The sequence below is a fragment of the Struthio camelus genome, chromosome 1 (assembly GCF_040807025.1).
Source record: "Struthio camelus isolate bStrCam1 chromosome 1, bStrCam1.hap1, whole genome shotgun sequence".
Lineage (NCBI taxonomy): Eukaryota > Metazoa > Chordata > Aves > Struthioniformes > Struthionidae > Struthio > Struthio camelus.
Window position 1 is genome coordinate 28,826,302 of NC_090942.1, and position 26,471 is coordinate 28,852,772.

A 26,471-nucleotide genomic window follows, 5' to 3' on the forward strand; every position below is an offset into this window, starting at 1 on the left:
GGGCAAACAGAATAGCTAATTTTAGGATAGAGCTTGCTCAGCTCACAGAAAGGATAATATCATGTAGTGAATGTAACAGCAGGGAACTTGACTCACCCAGGAGGCCTCTTCCAGTACTATGCTTCTAATGAGCAAGCAGCAATTATTTGAGGATAATACCTAGAGTCCCTTGGCAATGGAAGAAATACATACAAATGCTCATGTTTATGTTGCTGTGGAGATAGTGATCTCCCTTAGTAGGTCCATGCCTGCTTCCCCCCTGCGTTTTGTTTTTTGCTTGCCCTGAACTAGACTGTAAGTATTTGGCTATTTTATATCCTGGTCTGACTGCTGTGAAACTTCAAAATCTTTGTATAATTTAGGCTTCATTTCCTAAACTGAACCCTCAAATTTTAGAGAGCAGCACAGAAGAATTATGTCTGGTTACAACTTGAATTTAGCATGGGAATAAAGTCTAAACTAGCCCTAGGAGATAACTCCTCGGTCAGGAACCAAAGTGAAGATTTTCACAAATGAGTGTGTCCAGCTCTGTGAGCCATCTGGCAAAATACCTTCACATAGACTGTTTCCCACCCTCCTATGATTACTTGTGGAACTCCCACAATGTGCTGAAATATGTGACTGCTATTCCGTTGTCAAAATCATCAGGACATTTTTGCCTAATAAGAACTGACGTGTCAATCTGAAAAAGAATCTCCTCCTTCCTTACTTATATCTTTAAACAGAATACAAAATAGTCTAGGCTTAATTTATGAGCATTTTCTTTGGACTAGCCCCAGTCAGCTATAGGGAGGGTTGGGAAAGTGAATTCTTAGAGGTGGTTTGCTTTGGAAGAGATTGCTTGTGATAATGAACTAATGGAAAGATACTGCAGATAGAGACTTGCAACTATAGTATCATTACTCCTCTGATTTATGGTAGCATCCAGAATATGCCATATGCTGTCTAAATATGTCTAAATGGGATCTATTGTTCTCACGGAATAGCCACTAAAACAGGAAATGATGAATCTGGATATGAATTGGTGCAACATCCCCTGTCCAAGCCATCAGGAGTTCCTAAATGTGAAAAGATAGGCATGTTGCAAATGCTTTAGTTATTAATAAACAGGAATTCTAAATCACTAATCAGAAGTTATTCCCTATGTTGTCCCCAAAGTGTATGTTATTCCCAAGTCAACAGTATGGATTCCTAAGGACTTAACTCCAAGTAGGTGAGCAGTCTGATCAACATAAATGGGACTTAAATATCTGCTAAAACAAGCTGTAGATCTGCAGTCAGAGTGTGCACGCTCTGACTCTTGCAGTCAAACTGCTGGTTCCTTTTTATAAAGCACTGGAAAAAGACTACACTTAAGTTGCTTGACTCACTCGCATATTTCTGAATACAAAATGGAAAGTATGACAACAGACTGGAAGAAATAAAGCGATGGGGTAAAAAATGATGATGTACAGCATAGTGTGGTTTGGGGGTGAACCACAGTTCTGACTTCCTCTCCCTCACTGTCTCTCCATAGACTCTGCGTCTAAGTGATAGGCCAACACCTGCCCGTGTCAGTGTAGAACTCTCCAATTCTTTGCACCTGCAGACTAGATGGCCTGCTCTTGCACAGGCAAGAGGATGAACTGCTTATGGGAACGACTGAAAGAGTTCTAGTAAACAGATATGCGCAACCTGGACCAGGGGTGACAAAAGTGAGATGCAGCCATCTAGAAAAACACAAAAATTAAGGGAGAAAATTAATTAAGTTGATCCAAATGGTTAAAAGCAAGAATAATAGGATGGAATTCAATAAAGAAAAATATAAACCGAGTACCGGGGAAAAATATCTTGTCAGAAAGATCTACTATCCCATGGTATTATCTCCCATGAGAACTAGAGAATGGTCATTGCTTGAGTCCTTTTTGTATAAAATGCAGTAGAAAACATTTTGGAGGTAGTAGAACTACAAACACAATGATCTAACACTTCCTTTGTGCTTGCAGCATATAGCAGCCCTGATTTTTTGTATTTTGGACGTTCTTCCTCACAGGTAGGAGACATCCCACTCAAACACAAACACATAGCCACTGCGTACATTAAGGCCTGGTTTCTGGCTGCCTGATAATATGGGAAAAACATTTCAGCACAAACAAAGTGTTTTATTTTGCCATGATCACAGCTAGTACTTAAACTGTTCAGATATGGAAAGGTTTTGAGGGTCACTGCTCGCTGTAAGCATTTCATATGCAACTCTTGTTCCAGTGTCTGAGATTAATACCAGGCTGGTGTCAATCCCTTTGATTTGACCATCCTAATTGTACCTAGAGGGGAAAGAATCATTTCTCCTTATAGAAGATTAGAAAGAACAAGATCGGTACAGTTAGTTTAGACTTTTTGTGCTTTTGTATAAGCAGAAGAAACCAATAAAACCACAGACTCACGCAGTAAAAAAGAGACCAGATAGTATGAACAGATGCAGAACCAATACAAAGACCTAGCTGAAGTGACAAATGATATTGACCTGAAGGAAAGAAAATGGTTCTTAGAAGCAGAAGCTAAAGAAAATTCAATGCGGGGGGGGACTATTTTCCAGATATTGCTATTCCCCAAACTGGAAGTCTTATCTGATTTGCACTTCTGGCAGAAGGTAGAGTAGGCTTTAGTTTGACCTAAACTACAAGGAAATTGCTGACTTTCTTTTAAGGCCTCTCTTTCGAACAAAAACAAAAGATGAAAGTAAAGGATGATAAAAAGAGTGTGTGCCAGGTAATAGTTGCTCCCATAGTGCCACTTGCTACATCTACAACTCAGAAGAAAACCCTTTCTTGCACTAGAAGAAGAACTACTTAGCTCCACTAAATAGAAAGTCACCTTAATATTACCAGAATTTACCATGGCAAGTGATGAAACTAGTGGAATGGAGCTGTGATCTCATACACATACAGAAAAACCCTGGAGATCTAGCTAATATAATTGAATACTCCCTACAATTAGTTTATCAATCAATAACTCACTACAAAAGGAATGCCTTGAAGTTCAATGTAGATGAAATTTATGCATTTCCTAAGACTGTAAGGACAAGAAGAAACTGGATGGAGGGAGACTGGAGATATGGGAGTGGTCCTGAACAGCCTAAATTTTAGAGAATTAATTTCTCTGCATTAACTGTTTGGGTGTTATTGACTTAAAGGTCCAAATGCCTTTTTCCCCATGACTTTTATGGAAGAATTTGCCAAACTAAGTTAATTCTAAAGTCCGAACAAGAATATGATCAATACTGCTTCACCATGAACGTTCCAAAACAAAGATGACTCTGCTTCTAATCAGTGTTTTTTTCAAAGACCTGCATTTTGATTTAACACTAATTTGAAGGAGGATTCCTCCTAGTAAATAATTATCCAATAAAAAGAGTATACCTTAGAGTAGAATGATACCTTTATGCTTAAAAAAATCCCGGCATCTATGGATCCTTTGGCCTAAATCCTCTTCTCAAGTGAACTCTGAACTCAGGACTGTCTAAATAGTGACACGGTCTTTCACTTTTTTTTGCAAGGTGGGGGTAAGTGAAAGGAGAAAAAAGTGTATAAAGTATTCCTCCTACAGACCAGAATGCTCATAGTCTCAGTGAAAAACACTGTCCTTTTAAAAAGAAAGCAAGGAGAGGTTTAGGGAGCATCCACTGTATCACTACGATCAAATAAACAGGCATCTATCCTTTACAAATGTGACTTTTCATTGCCTGAAAGGTCTGAGTTTTCACACAGTGCCCAGGCTACCAGCAGGGAACAACTGAAGTAATTGGCAGCCCAGTGAAGTTAATAAATCATTTGCCCTACGTGCCACAAAAGCAGACCTACTTCACTGGAAAAAAGTAAGGCAAGAGGAGCAGAGAAGCTTTATTTACTATGAACGCTAGAAGCTTATTCCATCAAAAACGGCCTCTTTAGCAGCTATAACTATTTCTGCTGTAAGTAACATGGATATGTGTCAAATCAGAGCCAAAAATCCTTTTAGAATTCAATAGTATTTAGGTCATCTGCACTCTATTGACAGGCACTGAACTCTGAAACCATAATGATGTAGCTCAGCAACAGTGCATGCCTTCCCACTAATGAGGCACTTTTTCCATGAATAATGAGTATGGACATCAGCTCTGTTGCCAGGTACATAACATAAACAAAATTTAACACATGGCTTTTGGTAAAGCAGTGCATCTGCTTGCAGAGGCTGAGGTTTTGTATAATGTGATCCAACTTTTTAGCCCAGGGTGGGGGCAGACTACTCAAGGAAATAATTTGTTCATACGTTATCAAAATACAATAAATCAGGTTTGGTCTTAGTCAAAAAAAAAAAAGGCAGTGGATTGGGACCAACAGAAACTGCAGATAGGAAAGTATAAATGAGTTCATTGTTTTACGTTGCAATAAATCTTACAGCACATGAAGTTGATGAGTTCTAAAATGAGCTGAGATTCCCGGAGATGGACCTTCTGAGACTCATGAATCGTAAGAGTTATACTTGTTAAACCTGTGTTTGCTGAGTCCTTGGGCATACATATTGTCTGCACACACCTTTGTTTATATATGGCAAAACATGAGTTGAAACTGCATGAGTTCAAACATAGAAGAGTTTTATTTTGAAAAGGCCTCATCTGTTACATTTACAACCTGAATTTTGACTATACCAGATGGTTTTGAGAAAACAAAATACACCTTCAAGTTTTATCATCCTCCATGACACATAGTGCCACCATGGCATTGTTTACATCTAGGGATTAGTACTTTAGTATGCAAAAATAGAGCTGGGATAGGAGTTAAGTCAAGACTTTAATTCCCTGTTCTGCCACAGTTCTCACTGCTATCTCAGAGGACTATTATGAGATAAGTATATTTAAGACAGGGAAGGGCTGAAGCCCTATCGTGCCTGTGGCATGAAAGCGGGCATTTCTATTTGTTTTCTTCTTAATGTATCAAAATAAAGTCCATGGGGATCTACATCTCTGTCATAAGAATTACTGAGATACAAGGAGCTACAGGAAAGACCTCTGATTTTACCATTTCCACTGTAGGTTTTTTTCAACCTAACTAAACATAAGCAAGATCTCTCCTAGAGGCATTGCTGCTAACTGGATGGCAGTACTCAAAGGCCTGGGTGACCTTCTGATCCCTGCTTACAACGATTTGACTTCATAAAGCATTACAAACATTTCAGTGTCTGTTACCAATATTTCTTGCAACTAGTTGCTTATTTATCTTTTCTTGAACAACCTTAGCTCTGCCACAGTTTACAGCAGGGGACTGAAATTCGGTTGATTCGGTCAGTATCAGGCCGATGGCCGATTGCTGTCCTCATTAAAATTCATCTCAATTTGCCAAGTTATAAGATGTTAAAAGAAAGCAGTCGGCACATACTCAGCAGAAGCTTCTGCAGTTTTTTCAGTCATGCTCTCCAAAGACTCTTTTCTCATCAAGCACACTTGTCTCCTTTGTCCAACAGACATATGGATCATCCCCTTGCCACTGCACCATGTGACAATATGGGGCCAAGTATTCAGGCTGATAGCAAGAAGCCTCTGTCTCCAAGGGCTCTTACTGTTCTGCTTTCTGGCACCCAGGCAACGCAGCACAGAACGTCAAATGAAGAGGAGACAGAAGCCACAGGGAAAAGGGTAGATGGAAAAGGAGTGTGCTAAGACCGGGGTTGGAAAGTGAGTAAGGAGATATATGATGACTGTCACAGCCCTGAAAAGGAGACTGGAATTGGGAGTTAGGAGAGGTGGAAGCATGGAACTGGGAATGAATGGTACTGGCTGAACTAGGAGTCTCTGGCAGGATCTGGGAGCATTAGAAAGCTGAAACTCGGCAAAAGAGCAGAAAGTAGAAGACAATTCAGTAGACAAATGGGAAAAGAGATCAACTAAGGGCAGGCTGGAGGGGACGCTAAGTCTGTTCAAAGAATAGCAGAGAAAGGTGAAAAAAAGACGTCCAAAGTGCTGTGGACATACGTGCCAGTGTCCACTTTGATGGTCATTTATACAGTAGTATCTCAGAGGGTCTCCTTTTCCCTTTTCAAAAACTTCGGAAATTACAAACCTTAAAAATCTTCATTCAAAGATCACAAGAAAGGCTGTAAGATCTAGCAAGTAAGAACACTTAAAAGACCATTAAGATCAAGCTAGAAAGAGGTGAATATCAAAAATAAGGCTACCTGTTCCACTTAATTCAGACATTTAGTTCATGTGTATGATATTGTTACATGATTACTTAATACTCTTTTCATTAATTCCCTTGCCATACTTTAGCACACAGCATTCATTTCTGAGAATGAATGAGGACTGTGTAGTAACACAATAGGAAACTGGTGGCTGTAGGGGTCCTGACTCATTTGTTGCAGAACTTGGACTGTGGATAGTGAGTAAACCAGGAGATTGCACAAAAAGAATGAAGAGGGGTACTGTGATATGAATGCTGCCCAAGAGAACCGAATTTTATTCCTGCTTCTGCCAAAAAGCTTCTACACAATGCAAGGAAAACCCATTTAACTTACACCAAATAAGGTATGCCAGTTGGTGGTTCTTATTCTGTCCATTCTCCATTTGAGACCATGGAGACTGAACTAAAATGCAAAGGCTACAACTGAAGTCAGCAGGAGCTGTGATTTGAACATAAAAAGTGATGTAACACTGCATAAACTTATGTGTACTGAAAAATATTGAGGTCACAGGTTGAGAACTGAAAATTACTGTGAAAAGTCCACCTAGACTTCTGAGCTTTTCAACTTTTCCCCACAAAATATGAATTCTACCAGTTGAAAGGCTGTTGTGAAGATAAATTAATGTTTGCAAAGCACTCGTATGCTACAAAGTTAACATTCATAGAAAAGTCCACAAGGGAACTGAAAATTCTTCCTTCAGAGAAAGGTTTGAATAGCATGTAATAAAATGACTGCAGTACCTAAGCAGTCATTGACACTAACAAAAAGCAAAGAAAACACTGAAGAGCTGCTAGTAAGTGAGTTCCATTAGCCTGTACAATGAATGAAGCGCGATTTGGTAGAAAAAAACAATATGTAATCTTGGTGTTATGGACTGCGTAAAGGGTTCTATGAGGCTTGTGCAAATCACCTTAATGGTATTTCCCAAATTTTAAGTGTTTGACTTAAAAACACTGCTTCTGTGTGCAATATATAGATAAAATGTAAATACATATGGACTTACCATCATACTTCGCTAAAACTGCCTGGACATCTGCATATGCTTGCAATTCCAGCAGAGCTTCTAGCAGATTTTCATGGATGTTGAACATGCTGAGCAAAGGAAACTCCTTCATCAACTAAAATCAATAACATATGAAAGGGTTAAACTATTAACATGTGAAGTAGATTCTTGTTCAAAATGTATTTAAACAACCAACACCAAGTTAAAAATCCCCAGTTCCTCCTGTTGTTGTCTCTTTCGCAGAGATCATTAATATGTCTGAAAAATTTCTGTAACTCTCAATGGACTCTGGATCAGGCTTCTTGACAAGACATGCTTTGCATAAGATATAATTAGCAAAATCCAAGAACAGAGCTGTCTGAATGTGTCTCTTCAATCAACAGGGTTTCTTCTTCAAAGTGAAAAATGTTATCTTACTGTACTGGAAAAGAATGTTCAATAAAGTAGCTCCTGCGTATCACTAGTAAGCAATCTAGCACTTCCCTATTAGTAGAAAAAGCAGAAAATACACTGAAGAAAATCAGAATACAATCATATGAGAGAAATTTGCAAATATGCAACTGTATTTAGTAAGTATGTGTTATCAGCATTTATAATCACAAAATCTTTTAAACACAATTGTGATTGCTGCCAATGCTGGCTATAAGAAAAAAGAAAGGCAGCAACAAAGGGAAAGGTAAAGATTATACAAATCTAACACAAGATATGTATTTAAAGAATCCATGGTGCATGACGAGATTAATGAAAATGTGTAGTTACACTAATCTAATCCTCTTAGATCTAAGTGCCCTTATTGTATGAATTGACCCTTTGAGAGACCCAGGGATTTGTTCTTATACATCCTGACTTTAAATGCCTGCATAGATCTTAACGATTGAAGCTGCCATTCTGCTGCATCTCCTTTATGAAGTGATAGTTATCAGAAGCAACCATGTTCCTTCACTGTACAATTGATTACAAAATAATTTTTAATGTCAGAGTTCGGGTCTCTAAAGAACTGAAGTGTTATGAGATCCTTGCTTCAACTGCGTTCTCTTTATGGCTGTTCTAGTTTAACTGCCTACATCATGCACAGTCAGCACAACAAAGTCGCACGCAGCATAACATTAGGGTAGCTGATATTACAGCTGTGCTTCAGGAACTTCCTGTGAATACTATCATTTCTAATTTCTCTTTAGGTTTATAGGAAGAGAAACAGTAAAACAAGCCAAGCAAAGAAAATTAAGCAAGGTGAGCCTTGCTCAATTTGAAAACACCAAGCTAGATTTTAAAACTCTGTGCACTTAATAAATCTGTCTTTGAAGATACAGAGAAACTGATGAGAAGCAGCAAATACTAGTCTCACAAACAGGTAACAAACAAACATAAGCCAGGATGGAAACAAAAGCAGGACAGACTCACTAAGAAGTTTAGAAAATGAGAAACAGGTAATGCCCTAGAGCTTCTTCATTCTGTTAAGGCTTTAACAGGAGAACAAAGCATAGAGGGAGAATTTCGTCCTCGTGTTAACTGTCTGGCATTAGCTAATGTAAGAACTATTTTGTCCTTAAGGGCACATAAGTGATAAGTCCGTCAAAATTTGGCTCTTTGGACAGTACTGACTTTCCTGCATTTTGACGATTATTACTATATCAAAAATGCAAGGAGAGCAATGTTTTGTATATCCCTGATTATACAAATCTCTGGTGAGAATCATGATTGCCCAGATATCAGCTGAAAGAGCTCACTGAATTTGTGATGGCAGTGGGATGGGAATGGCTGGTTTCAATGGCAGGAGATGAACCTGTGAAAGAGAAGAACACAAAAGCGCACAGCCTGTGAGCTTTTCTCCTTCTCCAGTTTTTCAAAAAAAGGGATCGCAGACCTTGGTGTACATCTGCATAAATGGGAGATCTGACAATAATGAAAAAAATATTTAATTTCAGTCATTGCTCACCAACAGAAACAACCACAGGTGAAAATTCACATAATTGGATTAATCAGTTAAGGATCCAGCATAGAGTCATCTATTCTTCATTTTCATCCTTACTCACTGTTGCATACTTAACAGAGGAAGCTACTACTTGGCAGGAAAAAGCATGACAGAATCTGGCCCTACGTAAATAGTGATTTAAAGTTCAGAACGAACATATTGCAAATAAACCCCTCCAAGGGATTAAGGAAGATTATCCCTGTTCATTGAGAATGAATAATGGCTGGCAAAATAACATCCCCTCCATCAGAGAAGAAAAGGGAAGAGCTGCAGCTAGTTATAGATGTCCTGTGGCCAGTAAATGTTCTTCTTGCTCTGGTTCACTTTACTTCTCACTGACATCACTCACTGATTTTTTTTTTCCTATTTTAATTAGGTTCTGTCAGAGTGATAAACCTTGCTTCAGACAGCAGCAGACTAAAGGTCACTGTCTGGACTGCTAGGCCTCCAAAATGACAAGTGTTAACAAAGGTTTCATCTGGGAAAGGTCAATTGTGAAGCAATCCAACCCAGTTATAATGAACTCAGTGGATGCTGTAGCTAGAAAAATAAAACACCTCCAACTAGCCACTCAATTTACTCTGACATTGACTGTGCACAAACCAGAGTATGCTCGCCTTCAAAAAAAAAAAAAAAAAAAAAAAAAAGAGAGAGAGAGAGAGACTGAGAAAAGAAAGAAGAGGACATAAGCTCATTTCTCTGTCTTCTCAGGATGTAGATTACATAGCTTTTGATGTAAACTATTTTCAGTCACAGTAAAAAGTTGGTTTTTGAGAAACTTCCTTGAAAGTAAAACTACTTAGGTGGAAGCATATTATGACAGGTCATCTTTCAGGCCTCACAGTGAAAGCAAACACTATGCAAGAAAAAAATGCCATAGTGGTTGCAACACAGGCCTGCTGGATGTTCAGTGCAGGCCAAATACTGCATCATTCTGAGGAGCAACGGAGATGGCCTGTGAGCCTGCTCCTCTCTCCTGCCTCGCAGCTGGGGAGAGAGGCTGGCTCACAGTCCATACGGAGAGGTAAAGAAGGGCATGCTCTCCCCAGCACGGGCCTAAGAATGCACCTGCAGCTCCTCAGGCCCTCGCAGCACCGCCTTCTACTCTGGACTCTAGTTTAAAGAGACCTAGACCTTGCTCTGTGCCTGAAACTCAGTTTATCAATTTTAATTCACCTTCCATCTTTACAAGACAAATGCTTTCACTTTAGTGGTAACCACCACACTTAAGGAAAAGATCTTCTTATCATCTTTAAATGACACTGGTCAGGATGTTGGGACTAATAATTTCACTGCAAAATTCCGGTTCATTGGATTCTCACCTTTTACAAAAGAGCTGTACTGCACTGAGCTAAGCCTATCTGCACACCATATGAAAACAGATGCAACATGGCTACAAAGGTATTACTTTACAGTATAAAAACAAAGCCACATCTAATAAGGATATACAAACATATCATAGTGTATCATCATAACATATGTGATTAAACATATCATAGTAAATATATGTTCACGAGACTCTTATTTTGAACTTGCATTGGTCAAAATATTTTCTAGTGATCAAATTCAGATCTGAGACTAAGCCCATATTCTGCTCTAATTGCTTTGCACATTTTGGGGGAAATATATACATATGTAGAAAGTGGGACTGCTTTTTGTTAAAAGGCTCATTGGTTACATTGTAAATATACAGAAATAGTAGCTTTTGCAGATAATTAATACTTCTTTAAATGTTTTAGATAATAATTACTATTTTGGGAGTAAAAGTTAGCAGAAAAATTCTGGAAATACATTTGACATGATCGGATATCTTATCAGTAGTCCCGGGAGGGTCATATTTCCAGACTCACCCCAATCCATATTGCAGGGCGTAGGTTCAATGATTTTGTGATGGATTTGCAAGGGTGATGATCACAAAAAATGCTGTATGGTACAAGGAAATCCCCATCTGATTTACTGGACAAAGAACAATTTTTTCTCTCAAAGAAAATTAAGAGGACTCCCTTCCCTTAGAACATTTCATTCATCAGCATTTCCTCATTTAGATATAATTTTTGAAACATTTTCAAGTAACATAGCTTTAACTGTTGCATCTGGTTTTCTCCTTACAAAAGCACTAACCTCGTGCATCAATTAGCAATGATATATTATTCGTGCAGAAAACAGCTTTAAGTCACAGTTCATGTCTACAACTAGTCCATGGGACTCAAGGGAATAGAGAGGTAGACAAATGAATGATCCTGTAAATAACCTGGTGTTGACACGTTTATCCTCCACTTGCATTATGGCTGTACGCATGGTCATGTTTTTTACCTGCAGTGAAAGCAAACCACTTGTTGCTTATATGAATATCTTCCCAACAAACAAAACAATTTGAATCCTTGTGTTTAGCTGAATACACTCATAAATATGAAAAGTGAATTCATCTTAAAAGAAAAAAAAAAAAAGCAAATGAGAAATTCAGTGTAAATAGCGAAGCTCTTCCAATCACAACTCCTAGTAGATCTGTTCTCACCACAGGCATCTGAAATGGTAAAATCTCTCTCCTAAAAGATGGACAACTGAGACTGCCATTGTCCAGGTATGACTTTCAACCACCTTTGACGAATTAAATAAACAGGAGGATAGCACCGTTATTTTCACAAGTGCTTTGTGTAAGTTGCTTTCTGTTATATGACTTGTGATCTGTAAGAACTGTTAAATGAACAAAATAGAAAAGGCAAAGCACTGTGTAGTTTCCGAGCAGAAAAAAAAAAAAGAAATCCTCATTTCCCAGGGCCTCATCATCTGCAGCTGAATTTTCAGGTGTCTAAGCTGTGAGCCCAAACTGAAACTTCCGCTGGCCTTGAAGCATTCACATGTCATTCCATGCAGACTCCCTGATATCTAGTAGGATGCACTTATGCTTAAATTTTTCCCCAGTTGGAGGACTAATAGGATCTTTCTTCTTTATTCAGTTACTTTTCTCATAAAAGCTGAAGAAATGCAGTATCTTTAATGTTTCTACTCCTCTGTCAAAGTTGGTTGAAATTCAATGATGGATCAAATGTTCTTCATGCAGATAGATAGATAAACAGGCAAGATTTGATTGCATAAGCTTTATTTCCCCAGAAAAACAGGGAAAAATTTTCTAGTAAAGAGCATCCTAATAAGCACTAAGACACAAGCTAGACTGCTGGCTGTAAAGAAGTTATCTGACCAGATAACCAAATATAGCACAATTGATTTATCAGGTCTCAGAACAGAGGGATCAAAAACCACTGGCCAGTTCACCTGGCAAGAAAGGAACAGAAGAAAAGTTGTTGCTGGACTAAGGTTTGTTCACAGAGCCTTTCTGTGTGCTATGTCAGGCACTAATACGCTAAGACACTTAAAAATCAGGATAACTCCTGGTCCTAAGAGTGCAACTCATTCCAGTGTGTTCACACTGTGAGTGGGATCGAGGTGATGTAAATAGAAAAACTCCTAACTTACAGTCAGAAAGCAGTATGAAATACCCTGAACCAAAATGCTAATTACAACAGAATTAGAATTCTTTTGTTTAATACATTTCTCCAAGTGCTGCACTCCTTTTGGCAAATAATGATTATTTCATTTGGAAGCAGCTCCTTACTTGCTCCTTCACAGACCAGGGACAGTAAGATCTAATGGGGCCAAATCTGACAGATTCTGTTGGTCTGGAGCTTGGAAATCATGAGCAGTAGGATCCATATGTTTCCATCCCCATATGAAATCCATGGAGTAAGACATATCATCTAAGGGCTGAACTTAAAACAGTCAGAAAAGAAACCCACATCCAGTTTATACTAACTGTGGGTTGGTATAGGTTAAAATGGAACATCAGCTGAAATTTACAGTTTGGCAAATGCAAGTTTAGCCCTAGCATTTCATACTGTTTTTGGATAATATGACTTCTGTTCAATATAGGATTAACAATTAGAAAGACAGCAAAATGAAAAATATCTTCTTGAATGTGCAGACTCTAAGGAAATATGCTAGAACATGCTGCCTTTATATTCTCTCATAATTCTCTCTTAAGAGCAAACATTATCTTAATAGAAGCACAGAGCTGGAAACCCTGGGGCATATACCTTCCATGTGATGAAAAAGCAGACGCAGTTCTCCATACTACATAGATTTTGATAAAACACTATGCGATTAGAAAGCTGCAGGTATGTTCCAGCAAATTGTCAGAAACAAACAAGTAAAAAGGGATGCTGCATTGTAGCCTCAGAACAGAAAGTAAGTGTATTTGGCCTACAGGTTTACTGCTCAGCACATGCAGGTGCATGCAGCTCTTATTTAATCCTGCTGTAAGATGTCACTAAGTATATTGGACCAGCCTTTTCAGAAAGCTACAATGATCTACTAGAAAAATGTACATTTTCAACATATGCAAAGGCAATCTCTTATTGCACTCTCCTGGCTATGATAATTTTGAGCATAATTTATACGAAAAACATTATTATTGAGTTTAGGTAGTAGTCACCAAAGTTCTATAGTTTTTTAGGATTTTGAGTAGGATCACAGCAATGATGAAAAGAAAGGAGTCTGAGTCACATACAGGAAAGGGAAGGAATAAACTGCATTAGGGGAACCACAGGAGTCCTCACTTTGTTTAAGAGCCCATTCAAACGCAGGATGTTCCAATCTCCTATTTATCCATACCATGCATATCTGTGACAAGACTAGGCATATCTAAATACAAAAATATATGGAAGTGTTTTCATTATTCAAATCACCATTTATCATTTGATATTTTCAGGGTATTTGTGTGCTAGAACAAGAACTTACTAGCGATATTACTCTGAGGTGGAGATTGGCAAACATCAAAATTACATGACTAGCACTCATTTGAAATTTTTATGTAACTCTTGCTCTCCTTCAACTCAGAAGTAGTTTTGCTTCAAATTTTAATATATGGTACTTTTAATAAATGCTACAGATTTTAATAAAGCTGGAATTCCACTCAAGATAAAGAAGCCTGCTTAGCCTAACCTGCATAACATAGGCAAACGAATCTGATTCACTAATCCTTGCCTCAAGCACAGAGGTATTTGGGAGAGCTAGACAGTAGCTGTGGATGCAAGTATAGCTGCAGAAGTTGCATTGTTATGTCACTAGGAATCATAACATCTTTATTAATAATTAGGACTCTCTTTTTCTTTTACACAGCTTGATACCGTAAGGTGCGGAACATTGGCCCTGCCAGATATTCCCCTGTTAATTAAGGGGAATCAGCAATATACAGAAAAGAAAAAAAGAATTCAAAGCCCAGTAAAAGAGGTTGTCAAGAAATTATACTAGATTTGCATCATGGGCACACCAGCAAAAATCACTAATACTGCTGGTGACAAAAAGAAAAAAAAAATCAATTAAAATTATTATGGGATGGCAGAGCACCACTTTGAAGCCTTTAAGTGACATAATCTTTTAAACCACTATAAGTGTTCAGGGCATCTCACGTGTTTAAAAAAAATATTATCATGCACACTGATACACAGACAGGTCTCTAGCTGCTTTACACACTGCAAGTTGATTGCTGTCTGTGGACAAGTATTAAAATACGCATTGTAGATACTGCAGGTAGGCACTCAGATGCCACCCAGCAGAAATATTCTAAACAAGATTCTCAGAACTAGGTCCTCTAGCGTAATTTGAGGAGTATCAGCAGATTATGACTGATCCCAGAAATAAAACATAATTTTCTGACCCTTAAAAAGTGTTCTGGTTTCTATTTCATCTCCAGAGCTAAGCAAAGGCCTGGAGAGTCTCTTTTCTCCCTAAACCTCATTCATTTCTAAACAAAGCTGCAAAACACGGGGCACATTGCAACTCCACTTTATCTCAGCAACACATACATGTAAGGAGATAAACACTCTAAGGAGAAATTGTTTGTTTCACTTTCTCCCTGAAAGAGGAAGTGATTTAGACCTTTTCTTCAGTCACTACCATGCCTTCTGCCTGCCACCCTTCTCTTTCATAAATGTAGATCAGCCTTCAAGATCAGCCTTGTCCCACACTACATATGTTCTCCAGAACAATCATAGGAAGCTTGAATGAATTTAACAATTCACTTTCTTACATGGTACATTTTCACCTGGATACTCCAGTGACCCATTCAAGGGAAACGCTTTATCAGTTTGGTCCTGAATTCAGTCATATGTAATCACTGATCAAGTCACCCTCAAGCTGCAAAAGTTTCTTTGCACACCATCTCTACTTTCAGTCAATGGAAAACATGAAACACAAAAGCTGCATATGTCTACTACCATTGTAATGGGGAGGCAATCAGCAAAAAGCGGACAGGTAGTACCCGGTACAAAAGGCTATTCTCTCTCATCTCTACGGTTCTAGTTTGGCCTGAGAGATGAAAATTATGCACAATAAATATTCAGCATGAATTTTTACTGAAGATGCTGAAGGTTCCTCATGGCCACCATTGAGGATTTTCACCTCTGTGCATACCAAATTATCCAATACCATTCAGAACACATTAGCTTAATTCTTGCTAATATAATCAGTTTAATAAATAAAATAAGCAGTCTTGTAGACTGTTTTTCTCCTCAGGGCCAGTAAAAGAGATCTAGTTCCCTTGCACACTATATAATGCTCTATATGAACTGAAATAAAACTAGAATAACTCTGTTGACTAAACTGGAGTTACTCCAGCAACACGTTAATGAAAATGAGATCACAAGTTAACTCTCTCTCTAAATTTATAGTGACAGCTGCAGGTTTCTACAGAAGAAACATAGTAAATAATTATCATCAGAAATATAAGCAAAAGCAACACCTATGTATGCTTCAATTATACCCTTCCATGAAAGTTGCAGGTTAGCAATTCTGACTAATTTAAACTCAACTAAACGAACAAAATGAAAGCAGCAACAAAGCTAGCAACACAACACTACTTTGGCTCAGTCACAGAATCAACAGAAACTCCTACTCAGTTTCAACAATAAAATGCTAATGAATCACTGTTTTTAAATATCTTCAACAAAATATTAAAGAATGCGATTTTCCCATCAGCAGTGTCTATAACTAGAAACTCAAAATCTTATTCAAGGCACTAACAACTCATTTTCTTTCTATTAAGGTGTTATGAGCAGAATCTTAGTCTTTTCTTTCATAAAATTCAAGGAAGACAATGTAATCCATCAGTAATGTCCTCAAGATGGCCTTATATATGCAACGAGTTAAACATTCTCAAATATTTTATTTTCTCAAAGTGGCACAGACTCATTACATCCCAATCATATTTCCCAGATGGTGTCATGAACCTCTTAACACTTCATTTCCATCATGTTCCATGACTTGAGAAATCTGTTTTCAATCTTTCAAACACAAACAGGGCCTCCACCCTCTGTCCCCTGATGCTAGATTCAGCAGTCCCCAGCCAACTTGTTCTTCATATTCTTTTTAGGGTGAGTAAATTCACCTCCCCCCTCATCAATTACACAGAAATCATCAAGGACACATTCACGTTCTTCAAACTTCTTCATAAATGTACTGTTTGTCTTCCACGAAGAACTGGTGGATCTGCATTCATCAGAAATAAATAGCTAGATTCTCTGCCCCTCCGAGTCAGTCTACGAAGAACATCTGCGAAATCTGACTTGACCCTACTCTTGCTGCTAATGTACTGGCATTAAGACCAATAGATACTGCTGCTTTTATATTTTGTCTAGGGACCTGCTAATACTTAGCTCTTGCTTGCTCACAACAAAGAGCTCTAGAGGCATCTAAATTCAGTTCCGAAAATTTGGCTTATTGTCTGTAGGTGGAAAAATACAGAATGTGATGATCTGAGTTAAAGCTCTAGAAGTTGAAATTCTGTCTTTATGCTTCCTTTGTCTTGCATCCAGCCCTTTCTTTTTAGCATAATGTTCCCATAGAGGAATGTGTTTTCAGTCTTTCAAGTATCTAAGAAATTATGACTTTGGGTTTGCATGTCATTACTGCCTTTTAAGATCCACCTTGCACTTAACTTTAACAACACACATTCTTTCCCTAGTGACAGAATAACCCACTTATTCCAATTAAAGTGTTCTGGGTCTTATTTTGCATAAGAAACCAAGGACTGGATAGACCACCCAAGTCCCCCAAACCAGTGTTCTGCAGACACAGTTAACCAAACATTCGGACATCAGCTGCAGAAGGTTCCACAGAATACCCATTCTACATAGCCCTATCTAAAAATCACAAAATACATTCAGTAGCCCACACTAAGCCCCAGAAGTTGCCATGATTAAAACATGCCACATTTGAATGTAAAATTCAAAACTATATACTTTCTCATATATTAATACCAGAACTTAGAATTCTAATACTTGTCCCAAAGATGATTTCAGTATTCGACCGAGAGTGTCTGTGTAACAAAATCCGTAACGAATCAGTGGAGCTGACTGGACCAAAACCATCTTTTTTGAAAGCAACATTCTCCCAGCTGAAAGCCTTGACTACAAGCCTGCAAAACCAGGTCTTTCTTCCCTGTTCTTCTTTCTTGCATTCCTAGCTGTACAATGGCTGCATTTTGACCAGATCATTTTTTATATCTCTGTCTAGGAGCCTAGTGATTCTAGGGATTGAGAGCTGTGGGCCTGAACATCCTCAGCCTGAGAGAGGAAACAAAGTTAATTTCCATTTCCTTTCTGGTAGCTTATATAGCATGAAGATCAGCATCACTTTGAAGAACTCTGCTCAACTCTTTCCAAACAATGTGTGCCCCAGAAGATGCTGGGTTGCAGCTTCCAAGCTGACAGAGATACTTCCCCTAAAGTCCTTGATGCAAGTGCCTAAGCTCAAGAGAAAGATCCTTGCCTTTTTACTTCAAATTTCTCACTGAATTGCAGCAGGAATTTCCCTTTTCTGTACAGGATTTGGGATCATTCACCTGGGCTGCCTAAAGCAGTTTACAGATGCTTCACTCTGGTTATGGATTCCATACTGTGTCCCTAAAATTTAGGCCCTTCAGCTTAATCTGCCCATCTCTGTGTCTTCACCTGTACCTCACTTTTGTGGAAGCTGCAACAGAAGGTGTAAGAGAAGAGAGAATGTAGGAAGCTGACAAGCAGTTTCACCATCTTTTGTCCAGAGCTCTAGGACTCAAATTATCACAGACTTGCTACCTCAGGTGAGGGAAGTCACCTCCTTAAGAACTGTGTGCCTAGTCTGCAACCAGGGGATATCACTTAAAGAAATGCTGAGTGTTCTTAAAGTTAAGTATTTGTACGTACTTGGAACATACACAGTGCTGCATGTGGAGAGCTGATGCACCACCCCACCCAAAATACTTACTGTTTGGTGTTTCAAATGGGTCGCGCAAATTTGCAACTTACCAGCTTATGACTGCCCTTGGTAGCTCCCCAGCATACAAAATAGGGATAAAACCACCCCCCATTTCAGAGGTAAATCAATTCATTACAGGTTAATTACTTGTTCTGGACCTCTCAGTAATGAGCCCATGAACGAATGTATAACACTGTCCTCAAGCGTGACTAGCGTGAGGTATACAACGCAGAGAGCCATGCTGCAGCTTTGCAAGTAGGAAACAGAATACTTAAGACTTGTTTGTTAAATTAGTGTCATCTGTTACATGCCCTACTGAAGGGGGGAAGCCTTCAGAAAAATTGTTATGTAACTTCATGATCAAATAATTAAAGACTGCACTGTAATCTACACCTACCAGGATGGGGAATTCAGGCTGTAAAGGCAACCATCCATTTGGCTTCATACTGTTGCCTTAGCCACCTTAAACATAATCTCTTAACTTAATCTATATGCAAATTACACATACAAAAGGACTATCAGCAGTACAGCACACAGCAAGAGTAAGCATTAACTTGTAAGCAAACGCATATCAGTTCTATGCTACTATTATCCAGATATTGTACATGAAACAAAACCAAACTCACATCTCTCATCATTTTCACTGCTTCCCTGGTCCTTCCCAGCTTTCTTGCACACATTGCCAGCCTCCTCTTAATGTAAACTAACACATTGGTGTCCCTTCCTGTGTAAGGTAAAAAAGAAACAAAATTAAGATGGAATAGATAGAAAAAAGGTCAATTTCATACTATGACACAAAAGAAAGCATAGCTTTCTTGACTTTTTTGTGATTCTCCATTATCATTGTTTTCATAATTGTAATTAAAAAATTACAAATTCTAACAATTTAGGTGTGGCATAATGCCACTGAAATCAGTGGAATCACTCCAGGTATAGAGGGGTATAAAGGAGGATCCATAGTTTGCCCTTACAGCTACGAAATATAGGAAGATCAGAAGGTACAGAGAATGCCATAGGACAGAGTATCAAGTAATCAATCAGACAAGGGGAACCCTTAAAAAGTAACACCCACACTAAACTGTAGGTCATCCACATAGCATTACGTTACTTACCGATTCCCACACTCAGAAGAGACAAGAGCATCTATGAAGAGGCATGTTACGTTCTGCCTTAACCTTGTGGTAAGTTATGGTATATGTTCTTGTTGTTACAAGATGCAGCAAAACAAATCCCCAACTCTACTCTGAGTAACAGTCTTTTCATTTATGATTAGAAGACAGGTACTACACCCTGAACTTCCCTTTTACAGAGCCATTACTCGTGACACAATTATCATGTTCAGATTCCTAACACAATTAATTATGAACAGCAAATTAACAGGTTTCAGATACGACAGTCTTGTGGACTAGGAGATAGAAAAGAGGACAGACACTCAACAGCTGCAGCAATAGCGTTCTTGGAGAATCCTTACTCTTTTTGCAATCCTTGATTTCTCATTCTCCCTATAATCATAATGCAAACTTTTAAGGTGCTTCTGGACCAACAAGAAAGATGCAGGCAGCTAATCATCTATAAAATTACCATAACAGGAAAACACCTGCTACGAATTATCTTTGTGTATAATATGCAGTCAGTAAAGATTTTGGTCTGTGCCCCTAACATTTTCAAGTCTTTCTTAATAAGAACAAGATGTGCACTGAAAATATTCCAAGTACCTACAAATTGTTTTAAAGCTGTGATTGAAATTTTCAGAGAGATTAAGCAGCAGGTTGAAAGGTCTGACTTTAGGAGAAAAATTAAATAAGACAGAGAAGGAATTTCTTCAGCTCTATTTTATATTATGTAATTCCTTATCTCTGTACTGATTCCTATATATTTAATAAATGATTTATTAGCTACATCTGTTTTCAACATCTTTATGTAGTGCAACTAAGAGGTATATATCTCAGACCAGGCTCCTTTTCAGTTAGTTCAAAAGGAATGGTCAAATGCCTTTGCTTATTATGAAATCGAGGTACCTTTTCAGGCCAAAATTTTCTGAGGTGACTAATGATTTTCTGTGACTAATATGAGACATCTTAAAAAGAAGGCTGCCTGCACTTCATATAAACTAGCATCTTTTGAAAGAGGTTAACTTGGGTTAAGTTATTACCTACTCTTAAAATTCATGGCTTAACATAAATACTGTACGAAGGAGATGGAATACATGGATATACAGAAATATAAAACTATCTGCTGTTGTTCAAGAAATGATGTACTGGTTTTCACTTTTCATCCCAAAGTCATCCTGAAGGACTCGAAATAAAACACCACCACATTTCAGAACCATGGAGTAACCACAACATGAGGAAAAGAACTGTGGTCTCTGAGTAGACGCATCTGTCCATGGTCCTTCTTCTCTAAAGAAATCTGAGCTCCCCACTTTATTAAACCATATAAAGCCCAGCATGTAATCAACAAAAATCCTACTTGGAGGCCCTATGTCTAAGGCACCATATGAAGCTGAAACTCTTCTAACATTGGTGGGTGCATGCTGAAATTATCAAGGGTACAGTGGAAGGTAGTGAGAAGCGGGACAATCTAGCCCCTCTACTGTGCAAGTCACAGCTGGTCATCACTTTTCAGCCCTTCCTGCTCTGTGGCAACGCACTTGCTTAATCCCGTTAGTAAACTGGTTGCTACCTCTGGTATAACGTTGAAGGATCTCAGGGTCAAATTTGATGATGACAGTGGCAACACACATCATCAAGCAGACAGGCTACAAAAATACCATATTTACCTTTGTCTGCACAAACTTAACCAGAATCTCCTGAACATAAGCATCATGAGACAGTCTTTAATTACTCTTTTGGATATTTTCCATAGAATCACTTCCATTTTCAGTGCTTAGGATGGAATGAGTACAGAAATTAGGGTTTCACAGACAACCATAAGCCTGCTAGTGAGAATTGCTTCAAAGGCTCAGCTACTCTGTATCTCCATTTTCTCCAAAAATAAGCATATCATCATAAATGTATCATCCTAAATAATATTTTATAACCAACAAATGTTTGAAATACTACCCCAAGCTTTTAAAAACCTCAGGTCTTCAGGCATAGACTTGAACACACTTTGGAAACTAGAGATCACAGACAATTTCACTATGTACAGCTTTTAATCAGCAATGCTCCAATTACGTGAGATAGCCAGAGGCTGTGAATTCAGGTCCTGAGGAACCTGAATATGCCCAAAATATGTCAAAGCTTGCACTTATGTAATTCATCGGTATTATTTTTGCCCGAGGTAGCCATGGTAGACTAGAAATAACCTAGATCTGTTTGCTTTAGTTCATTTAGTTTTTATTCATTTACCAGCAGTGAATCCTCATGTATTTTCTTAGGTTTAAGAAGCTTCTACTGAATATAGCTGTCACATCACCTACATCTGCTTATCCAAAGCATAAACAAAAAAAAGTCTAGCGTCAGTCGGAGCATTTTATTATTCCTGTTGTTAGTTTTTAATGTTTCTGTGACCTTTCTTCATGTATGCACCCTAACTTTTCAAATATCACACTGGTGAATGGGTCCCATTACTCTTAAGTACACTACAAAACGATGTGGTGTACGTATTTACCTTACAGCTGATGAAAAAAGTTGGCAAAGCATCACTTCACTCCTGTTCTCATGGCTCTTTACTCTTTTCAAAACACGGGCATATGCTTTCAAAATGACTTGAGGCACTTCAGTGCGACTTTCTAAAGCAGAAAGTCCAGTATTTTCTGAATATCAAATCTCTTTTGGCTCTGCTACCTTTTCTTTGCTGTTAAGTAAATGTTACAGATTTTCTGCCATGACAAAGAAAAGGTGTATTTGTAATCTGAGCATCGCCAAAACAGTAACAGAGCTAGGCAAAACCACTGAAACACAATATAGCCATATCCTAATCCCTTCTCCCCCTTCAGAAGCAGCTCACCCCTCCAAAGACACACTTACTGTGTTGGGCTTCATACTGGGCACCGTGGTGCTGTAATTGCTGGCTACGCCTGTAGCAGCCCTCTCCAGCTTTCAGAGCTTGCTTAAAAAGCTTCTCTGCTTCTACAATTGTTGTTGCTTCCTCTTCAGCCAAGAGAATATAGGCAGTGGCACACCTGCAAAAGAATCAGAGGTATAACCATGAGATTGTTACTTCAAGCAAAAACTACCCCGAAACATGCTGACTAGGAAGAATGTATAAAATACAGAGGTAATGGAGTTTTGTCCATTACCTTTTGATTAATCTTTGTAACCACTCTGACAATGACATAATGTGTTGCTTTTGTAGACTCTATTGCTTCAGCACTTGAATAAACCTACTGAAACCAGGGAACCTGCCCAGAAAGTAAACCACTATCTCACTGTGCGTGATCTCATATCATTAAAACACATTTTAGAGATATAAACTAGTTTTATGCACTGTTGTTTTAACAGAAAACATCTGCACTACTGTAATGGCATGAAAGAAAACAGAAGAACTATAACACTTGTGATAAGCTTTGAATAGACTTCGAATGTAATTGTACAGGCAAAGATTCCACACACCCCCCACCCCCCCTCCCCCCCCCAAAAAAAAAAGAGAAAAAGAAAAGAAAGCTGCTTTGGGAATATACATAAAGGTGAAATGAAGGGTGGGAGTCATCTCACTCAGCTTTTCGCTGCCTAGACCTTTTAACCATCTGTTTATTGTGGGATCTCAGACTTCTACGTATCTCACTGAGAAAAAAAAAGATGGATTCACGAACAACAAAAATCCCACAAAATTACATCATATTCCCACATATTATCAACTAAATACTTCAGAAAGTATTTACAAGTCCCTTCCTCCTTGTCTCTATTCAGGACAACCAAGGAACCCAAAAGGCTACTTATTTTGTCTCCATGTCCTATATACAGACATCATATGCTGACCAGAAAGCAACATATTTAACAGTTCACCAAGCCAACACAGTGCCTGATCCAAAGCCCACTGACATCAAGGGGAAGACTCTCATTGTCATTAGTGCCCTAAGGATCTTCTGGGTGGCTAGCATAACATGCAGCTGTGCTTTATTCTTCCCATTATAGGTCTTCCTGTGACAGGCCTGCAAGCATGACTAAAAAATATTGTAGCAAACCCTCTGCCTTAAGCTATCATCAAATAGATTTTTAAAAGACAGAAAATACATGTTAACGTTGTTGTCACTCACTCATTCAATTCCAAAGCTTCATGTGCTGCAGAAATTCGGGCTTGTGGGTTTCTCTCTCTCCAGGCTTTTTGCATTACTGTTCAATAAACAAAGCAGAACAGGGGCATATCAGCCATTATAGCCGTAACAAGGAGGTTCTCCTGCACTACAATAACAAAAAACTTATTGCTCTCAGTCTGACTCGCTACAGACCATTTCAAAAAGCTCAGTGATCATTCAAAAGATACACAACCAACATGAGCTTCTGTCCCAAATACTCAGATTTACTATTTCATTTAATTAAACTTTTTCTTCAGGAAAGTTTGTCTCGGAGTTAGATCATGCCACCTGCACTGCTGCATACAGAGAGGGAAGAGAGGACAGGCAGTATTTTTCTCTTGGTGAGGCAGGCTCCACAGGACACAAAAGAATATGAGGAAAGTTGGATTCTTATTCCAATTCCTACCATGGTGTTGCTTCATGTGAGGGCTAAACAGTTCATGTGAGGGCTAAACAGAAACACCATCCAAGCTAATCAGACTACCTCAAAATTATCCCACTGGAGTTCCTAAAGGAGGATTCATTTTTCTCCTGCATCAGCAGTAGAGTATATTCTCCTTTGCAATTATGCCCTCAGAATGGAGTGCCCAAATGTCAGGATCTCTACTTTCCTAAGAAACAAAGATTTGTCTCTTTAGACACAAATTCTGATGCTTAAAATCATGGTTGTACATTTTAGCACAACACAATAAAAGCTTAATACAACTAAAGCTGCATATATCAAATTCAGTTCTAAATGTGTTGTTCCCATTTTTTGCAGAGCTTCCAACTTCAGCAGGAACAAAACACAGGACTCAGTTTTACTGAGTCTCAGCGCAGACTAAATGGGACTTTGAGAATGTTACTCCAGCTACTACACACTGCAGCAGGAGGCAAATTAAGCTGAACACATCTGAAGCCACTGTGAGAAACAGAAGGAAAAAAGGAAGTCTTCACACTCTAAGTGGTACCTTGAATGACCTCAGTAAGACAGTAGAACAAAACACAGTGACACAAATTACGTATTTTATAGTTACTTGTACAGATCTAGAATGTCATTCATCCAACAGCAACAGTTTTCCAGGCATGACCAAACTTTTGCCATTCTTAAGCTACCTGAGAGAACTGATGCTGACTACCTGTTTCTAGTGCCAGTTCAAAACCACTGTTAACCTATTAGCAAAAACGGTTGTTCACATGGTCTCTTACTAGCATCTGCAGGCCGCAAATGATCCGTGTCACAAGTAAAGAATGTCTGATGGTCCTGTGCTGAAAGATTCATATCGTAGTAGGTCAAAGGTTCTCTCCCTGTTACCCATGTATACCTGCAAACATGCCAACAAAGAGACATTTTGGTTAAATGAGCTCACATTCAGCAATATTTGTAGAAAAGGAGAAAGCTAGACATCAGAGATGGGCACAACCTACTAAGTTCACCCGGCTGACCTCCTTACCAATGTACGTTGCATTTCCCTGTACTGTGATAGAGCTATAGCAGTTAAACCTAAGCTAATGAGGATGTTGGAGAGCACATACAGGAAATCAGTAACTCACATATTCAAACATTAAGACTTCATGAAACATAGATATAATTCATTAGGTTGCCTGCTATAATTGATTTGAACAGAACTACTATGTTAACCTGCTAGATGCTCTGAAAACATAAATTTTCCGGTTTTTGTAGTAAGACCAAAAATTGAAGAAATAACGGGCGCTTGAGAATGAATTTAAATGTCTTTTCTTTCAGAAACATCTTACATATTACAGAAAAAAGTACAGCATGTGCCAACAATTTTGTTTTCTTTTTCAATCTCAGAGTTAGGTTAATGAACAAGTAACATTAAGACCTTTAACCTAGTCCTATATCTGAAATTATAGCACTGTAACACTTACCGATTATACTCAGCTCCTCTGAACAGGTTTAAGGGATTTCGCCAGACTTTGCATTCTGTCATAAACGAAAACAGAAACACACAATAAACAATCTCTTCCAAATTACAGTGTTACCTGAGGTTTGTCAGAAATATCAGTTATCTTCTAACGAGCCTTAGCAATTGACTTTTACTTTTTGTCTATGCAAACAGAAAAATTAAGTGCACAGAGATGCAGGTAACCTAATTTGTCTTTCCATTTTCTGTTTCAAATAATAATTTCATTATAAATGAGTTTTAACAAATGACAGCATTCCAGATAAATAACCTCTGGCTCCAAATGCCAGACTAAAAAGATAATAATGATTAGTGCCAGGACTCACATTTACCATAATGCAGAATTGAAGAGGGATCATACCGGGGTTAGTGCACTGCAAAACTAAGTAATTGACTCGGTCCCCATGGACTTGTTATTTCTACAGGAAAACTTCACTGTCTAGTTAATACTGCAAGTCACTGAGCATCTTAGGTACAATTGCCAGTTTTAATTCACTTTAGCTTAAGAAACAAAAATCCATGGCAACATCTGCTGACCTTATTTGAGTTATAATGACTGCAGGATTGACAAGGGAGTCTAAGGTTGATTGCCAGAGAAAACTTCATTGCAAAGGTTTGGGAACACCTAAAGCATTTCATACGTTTCTCTTCTCTTAGGAGAAAAAAAAAAAAGCAAATTCTTCGCATTACAGGCAGCTAGAGATAAGAAACAACTTCATTGACAACAGTACTAAAAAAATCAGAAGATCAATTTTTATAGCTTTTCATAAGAAGAGGTCTTAATTCTGGCTTTTCTTGCTCAGCTCTTACTTTAACATCAGTATAGCTCTCTTGCTTTCAACAAAGACACAATTTACTCCAGTG

At 38.4% G+C, this 26,471-nt stretch overlaps 1 protein-coding gene across 4 annotated transcripts in view; it reads right to left on the reverse strand.

Annotated features, from left to right (window-relative positions):
* ST7 (suppression of tumorigenicity 7) overlaps positions 1-26,471 on the reverse strand; it is a 162,372-nt gene that overhangs the window by 32,651 nt on the left and 103,250 nt on the right. For all 4 annotated transcript variants that reach the window (XM_068932637.1, XM_068932631.1, XM_068932650.1 and 1 more), the window contains 6 exons: positions 25,573-25,627; positions 24,889-25,004; positions 23,662-23,737; positions 22,433-22,587; positions 19,088-19,185; positions 7,199-7,313 (listed from right to left, as the gene is read on the reverse strand). In XM_068932637.1, coding sequence (XP_068788738.1) covers positions 7,199-7,313; positions 19,088-19,185; positions 22,433-22,587; positions 23,662-23,737; positions 24,889-25,004; positions 25,573-25,627 — 615 coding nt within the window. The remainder of the gene's footprint in view (positions 1-7,198; positions 7,314-19,087; positions 19,186-22,432; positions 22,588-23,661; positions 23,738-24,888; positions 25,005-25,572; positions 25,628-26,471) is intronic.